Source organism: Octodon degus, unplaced genomic scaffold, assembly GCF_000260255.1.
Source record: "Octodon degus isolate 3935 unplaced genomic scaffold, OctDeg1.0 scaffold00076, whole genome shotgun sequence".
Lineage (NCBI taxonomy): Eukaryota > Metazoa > Chordata > Mammalia > Rodentia > Octodontidae > Octodon > Octodon degus.
In genome coordinates, this window is record NW_004524652.1 from 2,495,471 (window position 1) to 2,508,201 (window position 12,731).

At 59.6% G+C, this 12,731-nt stretch overlaps 1 protein-coding gene across 1 annotated transcript in view; it reads right to left on the reverse strand.

The window, feature by feature from the left end:
- Positions 1 to 12,731, reverse strand: part of Tmem132c (transmembrane protein 132C) — a 185,845-nt gene that overhangs the window by 9,534 nt on the left and 163,580 nt on the right. The window contains exon 6 of the mRNA XM_004635960.2: positions 1,109 to 1,314. Coding sequence (XP_004636017.1) covers positions 1,109 to 1,314 — 206 coding nt within the window. The remainder of the gene's footprint in view (positions 1 to 1,108; positions 1,315 to 12,731) is intronic.

Genomic DNA, 12,731 nt, shown 5'->3' on the forward strand with positions numbered 1-12,731 from the left:
TTGAGAAAGGGTTTCCCTGTGCAGTTCGGGCTGGCCTTGAGCTCACTTTTGTAACCCCCAGGCTGGTCTCGAACTCGGAGAGATCCTCCTGGCTCAATCTCCCGAGGGCTGGGATTGCAGGCATGTGCTACCATGCCCGGTTTCTAATTTATGCTTTGGTCCTGGGAATTGAACTCAGAACCTCGTGCTTGCTAGGCAGGCGCAAGGCCGCTGAGCTACATCCCCGAACCTTAAGTTCTAATTTAAATAAATGCATAAAAGCAACTGCAGTGCAGCGTGGTGCCCCGTGCGACGTCCTGCGGCCACCTGCGTGCGTGGCGGCCACGCAGCACACTTCTGTTCGCAAGCTTTCTGCCGCCTCGGGGTGTTCTGCCACACAAGTGAGCCACTGCCCGAGGCGGGCTGGGCCCACACGCTGAACGTGTAGAGACTCTTCCAATCTCAGCCAGGGAAACTGAGGCGCAGGTGGCTGGAGCAGCCCACAGAGCAGGAGGGGGCAGAGCTCTGTGGGGCAAGACCCGCACCCCATGCACATGTGGCCTCTGTGTGGCCTGGGAGGCCACGTGTCCCCCCAGGCCCGGGCCACCCAAGTCCTCCCTGCAGATGCGGGTCTGGCACTTCTCAGCCCTGGCACCCTCCCCAAAGCCTCCTCTAGTGTCCCTCAGAACAAGCACGATCCAGACTCCGGCAGGGGCCGCCCAGAGTCGCGGAGTAAATGAGTTCTTCCTCTGACTTTACTTCTTTCCTTCCTTCCCCCCTCGCTCCCTCCCTCTCTCTCGTTCCTTCCCTCTCCCTTCCTCTCTTTCTACCCTCCCTCCCTCCCTCCCCCTTTTCCTCCCTCTCTGTTTTCCTTTTCTTTGCACATGGTGAGCCCATATCCAGGGTAAATGCCCTTACATCCATCCCATGATTTGGCCCGTGGAAAGCATTTCCAGCTGACCTGTACTATAAGGTAATTCCTCCCTGATGTCCGTGTCCCCCGCCTCTGGAAGCGCCGCCACTAGGGGCAGGGGCAGGAGAGCCCTGCAACCATGAGGACCCCCGCGCGAGGACCCCACAGTGGCTGTTGCCATGGAGGCCAGTTTCTGTGGCCCCACCCTGGGCTCACCTCTTGCTGTCCACGATGGGGACCCGCCACCCCTTAATCTGGCTGAGCTCCGTGTCAGAGATGTCAATCTGCAGGGGCAACCGGGGGACCCACACAGTGACGTGCAGCCGGGCACTCAGGTACTGGTACGTGAAATTCACCACTGCGTCCACCTTGCCCTTAATCTCTTTGCCGTTGACGAAGACATAGTCACAGTGGTCAGAGACCTGCGAAGACAGGGGGACAGAGGGGCAGAGAAGTCGCAGGGGTGGCCCCCACGCATCCTTAGTTCATTTTCTTTTCTTTTTTTTTTTTTCCTTTTTTGTGGTACTGGGGGAAGAACCAACAGCCTTGCGCTGCTGGCCACTGCGCTCCCACCGCGCCTCTGTCAGCTCCACTTGCCTTACAGAGCCGAAGAAGGGGTGTGGCGCAGGTGGTGTAATCCTGGTGATCTTGGAATCAGGGACAAGGAGGGTGCAGGATCCGACCGAATGGGAGGAGACAGACGCAGCAGGAGGCGGTGCGTGCGAGGCTGCCCCTCCGCTCAGGGTTTCTTGAGGCTCCTTGCGAAGCACCCGGAAGGGCCCAGCGGGCTAGGAGGTGGGACAGGATGCGCCAGCCCCTGCCTCGCACGGGCGCGGGGTGCCCGCCTGAGCCAGTTCGTGTCTTGGCCAGCGATCTGCGCCCCAGCTGCAGGGCGCCCGGGAAGCGGTCTCAGCCGCCGGTGCGCTCCGGCCTCCCAGGAAATGCGGGCCACGGCGCGCCCTTCACACAGCGTCCTCACCGTTCTCCGCTCTCCCCTCTGCCCACACAGTGCCCGTGTCCCTCGGGCACCCCAGCTCCGTGCACGCGCGGCCCCTTGCCCAAGTCCCGGCTCGGTGCAGACCAGGTGCCTGGCTGGGCCTCCGCCGATGCCCGGGATGGCTTCTCTGCTGGAGTTTGCGTTCCGGGCAGGAAGGGCAGGATTGTGCGGCAGACCCTCAGCCTGCAGCCCTTCCCTCAGCTGCCCTTTGTTTTCCCGTGTTTAGCAGATTGTCTCTTTAGGAATGGGTGACCCAAACCGGAGAGAAATTGGACGCAGAAAGAAAACAATTGGAAGAGCCCGCCAGCAGCTGGCCCTGGGCTCTGCGGCTGCCACTCAGATGAGCCACGCCCGCCCCCGGCCACGCCCAGGCTGGGGAGGAGCCGGCAGGAGAGGCCGGCCCCAAGGCGGGGCGGGGCCACGTGAGAGAGGGCGCCTGCGCAGGGAGGAGGGAACCGTGTGTGGGAGGGAGGAGGGAGGAGGGAGGAGGAGGCCATGTGTCTGTGGCTGGTGAGCGGAGGGCGAGGCCATCGGTTCCTCTCCCAGTGCCTCGGCGCAGCTATGCACCCTGGAGTTAGTCCAGGACTCTCTGTCACCCCAACGAACAGAAAACCCCAAACAGAAACCAAGTGGACTTATTGGGAGACAGCAGATCTGTTGTGGGCATGCAAGTTTATGGGATGAGATTGAACTTGGCCCGTGCTTCTGTATCTCTTCTCAAAAATGCGACATATTTGAAGGCAAAATCTGACATCACATTCATCTTCAAATCTCTTGGTTCCATATACCAGCTTCTCATGAAGCAGGAGCACAGCAAAGTGAATATTGGATGGATAGATGGATGGGTGGATGGATGGATGAACAGACAGGTGGCCAGATGGGTGGACAGATTGATGGAGTATGGACGGATGGAGGGCGGGAGGAGGGCTGCATGATGGGAGGGGGGTGGGTGGATGGACACATAGATGGAGTATGGACCAGTGGAGGGACGGATGCGAGCAGGGTGGATGGATGGATGGACAGAAGGTGGCCAGATGGGTGGACAGATTGATGGAGTATGGACGGATGGAGGGCGGGAGGAGGGCTGCATGATGGGAGGGGGGTGGGTGGATGGACACATAGATGGAGTATGGACCAGTGGAGGGACGGATGCGAGCAGGGTGGATGGATGGATGGACAGAAGGTGGACAGATGGGTGGACAGATTGATGGAGTATGGACGGATGGAGGGCAGGAGGAGGGCTGCATGGGTGGGTGTGGATGGACAGATAAATAGATGATGGAAGGATAAAAGGGCAGACAGACAGACAGATGGACGGATGAGTAGACCCTTTCATGAGGATGCCTGCTTCACCAAGGACCTGGGAGTAAGACTCTGAAGAGACACAGGAGAAGCAGTGGGGACGTGACAGTCCATCTGGACACATCGTCCAGCAGCTCCCGGCAGTGCTCCGCCACCTCTCAGGTCACTGGCTCCCACGAGGGCACACAGAGAGCTAGTTCTGCTGCAGAAGTGCAGAGCCACACAGGTGAGCGGCACGTCTCGGGGCAAATGAAGTCACTCGAGTGGCACTTTCCACGCTGAGCTCTGATTGCCACGTTGCTTGTCTGTCTCCTCCTAGATTGAGAGTTCCGGATGGAGCGGGGTTCCTTCTGGGGGTCTGTGGCCTCAGCGAAGGGATGTCCAGCGCTGAGCCGTGGACTCTGGTGATTGACCACTGTTATGGTTTGTGTCTAGTTGTCCCCCCAAAGCCTCATGCAGTCGTGGGGCGGGGACTTCTAGAATTTGAGATTAACTCATGGTCCACTGGGATTATGGATGATCCAAGGCTCGGATTATGGGGTTTAGTACTGCTGGGATTATGGGTGTGAGTACTTCCCCCAGCCTGAGGCAGAGAGCCTGAATATAACATAAGAGAGACAGAGAGACAGACTCTGTTGCACTGTCACTGCTCCTCCTCCATTTTGCTTGGCTCTCTGCCACTGCCATGAGAGGCTGCCCTCAGCCATGCGCCGCTCTGCCCTGGAGCCAGCCGAGTGTGGGCTGAAACCTCAGTAACTGTGAGCTACATAAACCTCTCCTGCCTTCATTTTGGGTGTCAGGTATTTTGTCCCAGCAACGAGAGAAGAGTAACTGAGACAACCACCCTGTGCCCAGCTTTTGGGGCCCCGGATGGCCACTTCGGGGCTGGGGTCATTTCTGTCTCACGCTTCTGCTGCAGGGCCAGCTGTCGAGGCTGGGCTGCGAGAATCTCCTCCCCTGCTGCGGCGGGACGGGGCTGGTGGTGGGACGGGATGCATGCAGGTCTTCTCGCTCTTGGTCCAGAGCAGTTTAAGGCTGACTCTGTGCCGAGCGGGATGGAAAGTGATTGGAGCCAGGGTCTCCGACTTGTCGTGAGCGTGTCCACATGGCCCTGGATCTGGCAAGGTGTCAGCATAATAGCTGAGCCCGAGCCAGAGCAGCGCTCCCATCTTTAATCAGTGTTGTAACTTACGGACCATTGACGTTTCTCATTTAGCACCTTTCCAAGCCTGGTGGGCAGGAACACAGCCTCTCCAGAATACACAAATAAGGGACAGGAAAGGCAGAGGCATGAGCTTCGCTGAGCCAACAGCCGACAGCGTCATCACTGTCCCTGTCCCCGTGCTCTCGAAGGTGCCCCACATGGCTGAGGAGGTCCTGGGACATTCACTGCCTCCGCAGTGGCTCTCAGCTGCAGCCGCAGCCCCACAAGGTGCGCGGGCTCTTCTACAAGAAGGAGCCAGGTTCCTGTCGTCGCAGCTCCCCGGGAGGCTGAGGCAGGGGGATCCCTGAGCTGAGGTCAGCCTGCTGTCCCTGCCTAAAACCACACTCTCAGAACCTCCTCACGGCCTGCTCTGCGTTGCCCTCCCTGTCAGCACTCGCCGCCTGTGTATTCGCCTGCTCCTCTCGGTGGCTGTCCGTCTTCTCTCACCAGAACCCAGGTTTGGGGTGCGAGGACTTTCACCCCTTCTGTTCCGTGCTGTGTCCACAGTGCCCAGAACTGCTCCTGGCAGTGCTGCCCCTCTGTGATGCCATAGTAGGGAGGGCTGGGTCGGTCGAGCTTCCAAGCTAGGTCTTCTGAGCCTGCACAGTCCTTCTCTACCAAATGGGTCACCAGGGTGAAATCCCACTGCCTTCAGCTTGTCACACTCTGGCCCTGGGGACAGGTGAGTCTCCTGCCCTGGGGACAGGTGGTCTCGTGGTTGCTGAGTGGTAGATGGTAGCTGGGTGGCCTGATCAACAGAGGACTAGATGGATGGCAGGATGGATGGACAGCGAGGAGGGAGGGTGGGTGAGTGAGTGGAAGGATGACTGTGTCAGCAGAAGGAGGGACGGAGGGACGGAGGGACGGAGGGACGGAGGGACGGAGGGACGGAGCGACGGAGGGACGGAGGGACGGGGATGGGGCATGGACAGGTGTGCAGGCCTGCAGATGGTGGATGGGAGGTATCATGCAGCGAGAGATGGCAGCAGCCACAGCCGGCTCGAGCGGCCGTAATGGCAAGCCCCAACTGTGCAGGGCGCCTTCCTCCCGTCCCATGCGTCCCTGCGCCGTCCGCTCCCACGCCCATGAGGGAGGAAGGGACGCAATCCCATGGGAAAAGCAGCCCAGGGGCGGCTGCAGTCCACCAGGAGGGGCACAGAGGTTGGGACGGCCCGGGCTCCCAGGATGCACCCTCCTGGCCCCGCCCGCACCTGGGTTGTGCCCAGAGCTGCAGGAGGCTTGTCCTTCCCAGGCGGGAGCAGTCACCACTGCCCGTTCCTGGAGAGGCAGCGACAGTCAGCGCCTGCCCCTGCCCGGGCTGCCCCGCTCCTCGTGCCGGCCACCGCCCAGCTCTGCCCAGCTCCTGCCCCACCCGGACAGCACCCTCCACACTGCCCCAAGGGAGGAAAGAGCCCTCGCCTGTGCTGTCCTCCTGGCTCCCGGCGTCCGCGGGACCCGCTTCCGCCCGTCCCTGGGCTGCTCCCCATGGCAGCTCTCGCACGCTCTGCCGACGCTGCTTACGGGCCGCCCCGCCTCGCTTCCCACAGCGTTGCCCGACTGGGCCCTTTGTGCAGAAACTCTCCCACGGTTCCTGACCAGGCTGGAGTCTTCTTTCCGTCCAGGTCATGACGTAACATGGTCTCTTGAGAGAGACTTTCTCTGACTAGAACCTATCCATCCGTCCTCACCTGCCCACCAGTCTGTCCATCCCGCACTTGCCCGTCCATCCATTTACCGTCTCTGATTCATCCGTCATCTCTCTGCGCATCCATCTGGTCTGCCCCTCCTCCCAGACTTTCTGTCTACTCAGCTCTCTACTGTCTGTCTATCTTCTGTCTGTCTATCTATCATCCATCTATCACCTATCTCATGCCGTCTGCCTATCCACTCGTCTTCCATCCCCCACCCCCATCTTCTATCCGTCCTACATACCGTCCATCTGCCTATCCATCGCCTCTTCACAGCCCTCCGTCCCTCCCTCCATGCAAGGCTGCAGACCCTCCTGTTGCAGCCAGGTGTGATCCTGGCTCGGGCACCCTCTGCTGTGACTGTGTCCCTGGCCTGGTCCCCTGCACACGGTGGTAAGGACAGCGCCTCCTGCAGGCCTGCCTTGAGGCTGCATGAGCCAATCCACACGGAGCTCTGAGGACAGTGACAGGGTGGCCAGAGCTTGGTCTACGGGGCCCTTTATGTCTCTCCACTTCACCCCATTTTACTTTCAGGACATAGAACGCAAACATTCTTCTATCTTTGTCTACTCACTCTCCTTACGAGGGTTTCCTGCGTCACCTGATTACACTACTGGCGACCCTCCGTGTGGCTCACTGCTGGTCCCCCAGCTCCAGAACCTTACACAGCAGCTCTGCATTTACCAGGTGCTGCCGAATGTAGCTATTTTGTCCTTATGTATTTGGTTTTAGTTAATTTTTTTGTACCAGGGATTGAACTCAGGACCTTGCGCTTGCCAGGCAGGTGCTTATGCTGCTGAGCGCTATCCCCAGCTTAGGTGCTGCTGAATGAGTAAACCCCATCCCCTTCTGGGTGAACTCATACCACGAGGTGACAATGTCACCTCCCAACCGAGCCTTCCCTGGTCCCCCCATGATGGTCTCTTGGGGTGGTAGTTCTGGGGAGAAGGATGTACCCCTCACCCCGTCCTCTAGGAGCAGGTCACCTGAGGACCTCTGGTGACACAGTTTCGGGTCCTATGATGGCCACAGCAGAGTCTGGTGAGGGGAAGGAACCAGGCATCCTGGAAGCCACAGCCGGCCCAGCCCCGGAGCCTTGCCCCTCCCCGCTGAGCACTTGCTGCTTGGGGTGTGTCCACCTGGAGCCTCAGACTCTAGCCTTACACACGAGCAGAACCACTACAGATGAAGCTCCTTAGGGTGATGCCCTCCTCAGAAGAGAAGAGTCACGGTGGGAGCTGGGGAGCCCCTTGGTGCACACACTCGGAGAGAGGGATCTACATTTGGGGGTGGGGGGCAGAGGCTGCCGCCAGGCTGGAGACTAGGACATAATCTTTCCCAGAATGCTTGCAGGCAGCACTGCCCTGTCGCACCCATTTCAGACCGCCACCTCCAGAACTGTGACAGCATGAATCCTGGTTGTCTTAAGCCCCCGTGTGGGGTCCTTTGTGATGTCAAGAAGCTACAACGACCCCAAGCTCCCTCTGGGGATGGTGTTGTGCTGCTTCAAGGCCTCAGGGCTCAGGTGCTTCCTGCCTCTGGCTCCGCCTCTTCGCTTCGCTTCTTTCTGCACATGTGGTGTTCATGGACTTTGCTCTGAGTGCCTTCCAAGTCAGCACCTTCCTGGTGAGGCTCAGGCAGCACCTGCCCAAGCAGCCATGCCCCGGGTTCTGCCCCTTCCTCTTGTCCCTCAGCTCGGGGCGGATGGTGGCTTTGACAGCGTCATGAGGAACATTGTTCACAGGTGGGAATGCAGCGGGCTGCTTTCCTAACTCAGGACAAATGAAGGATGGGGGGTGGTCCAGGGACAGGGAGGGCTGGGTGGCAAAGAGTAGAAGGAAGGGAGAAGAGAGGAGCCCTCTCACAGTCACCCCTGGGAGCTCCTTGGGGCTAGAGCCCCAGGTGCCCTGGGACACCGGTCCCTTCCTGGTCACAGCACCGAAGATTGACTTAAGCTCCGCCTCCAGTGGGAGGAGCATGATCATGTGACTCTGATCTAGCCAATAAGAGCTTCATATTCTTTTAGCCATGGCCATTGGTGGTGTAGAGGTGAATATATGAGCTCCCTGGTCCAATCAGGGAATCTCAGGAAGAGTCCAGCCTGGGCAGAAGTTACCTGCTCTTTTCTGATAAATCTTTGCTTGCTAAACTGCCGTCGGAGAGCTCCTTGCTCTTAGGACATACAATTTGAGAATTCTGTCAGCCCAGCAGACCCTGAGCTCAGAGCCAGGGAGCCAGAAATAAGACATTTCTTCACTTGAGCTCCTGGATCCAGCCATCTCCGAAGGCAGAAATCTATTGCTTTCTACATGTAGGAACCAAAACCAGAACCAACTGCAGAAAAAACCCCAAGCCGCCTTACTTTTGAATTAATTCAGTTTCAGTTGCATAACGTGTTAATCCTCAGATAGAAGGGGCGAGCGCCTTGGGAACCTTCGCCGGCTCACCCCCACCGCGTGCGACTTCCCAGTCACGTCTCAGCAGCAGGACAGGAGCAGAGACGTGCGAGATCATGGTGGTCATGGAGCCGCCCTGCCTGGCCGCTCTGAATTCTGTAGGAGCTCAGAGTTGGGGGTTCAGGAAGAAGGTGCCTCACCGCACACCCGTGTTATTCCTGCCGCCTGATGTCTCTTGCTGTATTTTCTGTAGCAGTTGTTGAAGTGTTTCCAAGGGCCTGTCCACAGCCCCATGCCCCCGAAGGTCGGGATGCCGGCTACACTGCGGGGTGCCCCTGCGACGCGGCCACTCCTCTGGCCAGGAGACCACCTGTGCCTGAGGTCGCCGCTGCCCAGACCTTCCATGTGTAAGAGGTTCCCCTTGTTTATTCAGTTTGGCCATCTTGAATATTTAGTAACTGCTGACTGTCAACAAAGATGTGACCAGCTGGCCCCCGAAGGCGGCTGAGGCCAAGCTCCTGTGCTCAGGGATTGCAGCAGAGGGTCGCACAGCGGGCAGAGGCTGCTGAGGCCAAGCTCCTGTGCTCAGGGATTGCAGCAGAGGGTCGCACAGCGGGCAGGGACCGTAAGGCTGGGCAGGAGGAGGAGCAGACCCGGGAAGAGAACTGCTCTCCGGAGTTCTGTCCTCTCCGGGGCCGAAGCATCGAGCCCTGCCCGGATCTGGCCCCTGGCAGGGCCTTCGTGGCCCCTCAGGGAGCTTCTCAGGACACAGACTCCAGCTGCCCGTCCTCCATGCAGACGCAGACGGCCGCCCTCGTCTGGTACAGTGGCCCATGCAGCAGTGGCTCTTCTCTTATGCAGGTCTTTTTTATTAGGTCAGAGTGTTCGTGGCTTGGAGCTCAGGGTCAGAGCAACCTGCTCTTTCTGGGCCAGTTCCAGACCTGATTTTGCCCAGTGGCCTCTCCCCAGGGTGAGCCTGGGGCAGAGCTCCTCCCAGCTGACGACCCACGTGCCCCACCAGGGTCCTTGTGTGCGACAACCAACGTGGTGGCCACCAGCCGCGATGGCTTCCGGCGCCCAGAAGGCGGCCCGCACAGCCGATCTCTCACTTTGTGTTTAGCGTCTGCTGGCTGCTGGCAAGCACCCTGGCTGGCGTGGCTCAGGTCAGCCTTATGGTCCGTCTGGGGTGCCACATGCTCATGCCACTTCCGCCCACAGAGCTGGAGACCACGTGGCCTGAAGGTCTTGCAGAGCCAAATTCGGATCTCTGGCTGCTCATCTGCTGTGGGTTGGACAATTCCTGCACCTTCTCTGGGCCTGTTTCCTTCTCTGTAGAAGGGGACTTGCAGGGTCTCCTGCTGTAATCTTGCCAGACCAGCAGAAAAGCCACCTGCTGGGTGGGCGGCACAGGGGTAGTGTCCCCAGAATGTGGCAGGTGAGCAATAAAAATCTGTGCGAAGGAAGAGTGAATGCTACATTTGCTGCAGGATTCCTTAAGGCCATTGTGAGGTGGGACGATGGCAAACCGAGGCCCGGGGGTGCTGGCGTGGTTGGCCTGGCCACGTCTGGTCCATGAGGTACCACGGGAAGAGGGCCTTTAAAGTGCAGCTTCTCTGAACACCAGAAGGACACACATGGAGCGGACCTGAGGGCCTAACTCGCCTGGGCTCCAGGCCAGCCAGCCAGGGCCCCAGCGAGGCTGCTTCGTCCAGCTTGGGCTTTGGGGGGAGTCACCCATGCATGCTTGCGGTGGCGTGCGGCCGGGCGTGGGGCTGTTTTGTCATGCAGTACTGTCACACAGTAGCTGCCTAATACAGTGATTAGGCAAAGAAGACCAAGTCCTGGCGCCAGCCGGTCAGCGGGCAGCGCTCTGCTGTGAGTGGCCTCAGCTCTGCGCTGACCTATGCCACTGCTGAGGCTGCCACGACCACCGCTGCTGTGCTGGCCAGCGCTGGTTCAACACCTTGTGCCGGACACTCCTCCGGCCCTGTCTCTCTATACGGGAGTGTCTTGAACATGACACACATCTTTTTTTTTTTATATTTGGTACAGAGTGTCGCTGCACAGCCTGGACTCACAGTGCTCCTCCTGCCTCAGCCTCCCAGGGAGCTGGGGTGACATACGTGCCCCACCATGCTTGGCCGAGGTGCGAGCGCTGAAGTGCGCTCTTTAGGCTGCACTCTGAGTCCTGGACAGCGAGGGCGAGGGTGCTGGAAGAACTCCCCTGGAAGGAGCTGCCTCCCTCTACCCTGGGGACCCAGGCACACCAAGGGGCGTGGCAGGCGTGGCCCTCGCTGGCCTCAAGCCCAGAACTTGTGGACTTTGCCACCTGTCCCAGCCTTTGCTGTCTTCTTCCCTTTCTGGGAAAAATGGCCCTGTGGATCAAGGCTTCTACACACTTCTTCCTAAGCCCCGGGCTCGAGGGACAGAAATGAGAGTCGCTTTTGCCTCCTTGGGATGCAGAGTCCCCTGGCTGCTGTGTGCGTCCCCCCCCAGCAGTGACAAACACCGCAGGCTTTTTGGTGGTTGTGTGGCCCAAGAGCGAGGCTCCCCCGCAGCCCCTGAGCTCAGGAAGCCCACAGTGGTACTTCTGGGGGAAGAGCCTTAGCGCCAATAGTTGGGGCTGAGGGAACCACCCGGCCGTCGTCAGGGGAGGCGGCTCCGCGTCCCCGGCCCGGTCGGGGTGCACATACCTGCAGCTCTGGGAGGATCCGCTCTCTGGAGTCGCGTCCTGGCGGCTGAGGGCTTCAGGGAAGTCAGCCTATGTGTGCCTCCCGCGAAGCTTGGAGTCTCACACCCCTTCCGCACCCCACCCCATGGCCCCCAGAGCCTTGCGGCCTGGGTCACAGGAGCTCTGCGGGAAGCGCAGGCTGGGTGCGGCCACCACAGAGTCCCCGGGTGCCCAGGTCTCAGTGGTCACGATTCTCCAGCTCGGTGACTCAACGTCGCCTGCTCAGAGGCTGCTGGTCCCCAGCACTGTCCAGCAGGAGGGTCCCTACTGTGGCCGCACCACCTCCGCGGGATTCTACTGTCTTTGTCATTGAGCTACACAACAAAACCATCTCAAAGTTTTCATTTTATATTCTTTTTTTTTGGTGGCATGAGGGATTGAACTCAGGACTTTGCGCTTGCCAGGCAAGCATGTATTCCATTGAGCTATCTCCCCGGCCCCCTCAAAAAAGTTTTCAGATATTTGTAAATGAACAGTGCATTTCCACATAAGCCACGGGTCTTGGAGATGACAAGCCAAGAAGTCGCTGTGAGTGACTCTCCGCGGTAGCTTTGTCTGGCATCTCCGTCCCACACTGTCTTGGAGCCAGGGGCGTGCGCACTTAGAGCTCAGGGTGTCCCTGTGGTGGGGATCAGGGCAGGTGCCTGACAGCCTGTTCCATGGCTGTGCTCTCTCAGTGACTTGGGTGTGAGGCCAGCGAGGGCTCGCTTGGCAGACAGGCCGAGCAAGTCTTTCTCTGTGCCTCTCTCTAGAGCTGAGAGTCGTGCTGGGGTCTCCACGCTGGTGACCCCGCTAAGCAGCGGACCCCATCCAGGAGATCCAGCCGGACTGCTTGCATTTAAGTGCTGTCTGCCACCAAGCCTGTTTCCTCCCGCTCTGGGTGCCACCGTGTGCGCACCTCGCTGCCCGCCATCCGCCCGGCCTTCTGTGCTGTGCTGCTGGGATCTGCTCTCCCCCCCAGTGCCCACACAACAGGGCCGGCTGCCTCACCAGCTTGGTCGGAGCACTCAGATTCCAGGCCCCACTGGAAGCTCCAGACACAAACCAGCAGGGAGCCCAGTGACATTCTATGGTCCCCTCCCCTCCCCCACTGCGTGCCAGCCTCAGCCCACCTAGCTCTGTGGCACCCTTGGCCATCCGACCCGAGCCACCACCTGCCTCCAGGGCTATGACCTGGCATGCTGGCCACCTGCCCCACACCCCTGCTTTGGCTCACTCAGACCCCACCCTGCTCCATCCATAGCCGGGCATCCGTCCCATGCTTTTAGGAGGCAAAACTTCCAGTTTGAACGTGTCAGTTTCCCCAACGGTGCTGATGATGTTCCCAGAAACACCAGCAAGGGGCTCCTCGTCCAGATCGCTTCTGAGTGGCTGAGGCCTGCAGTGCAGGGGACACTGTGGGTTCTGTTCCTAGGTCTTGCTTCCCTCCTGGCTTTGCCAGGCCAGAAGGAGGATTTCGTCCTCTGGGTAGATTCCCGTGCTGGGGGAGCCCTGCGGAGGGGCAGCTTGTGCCCCGCTCAG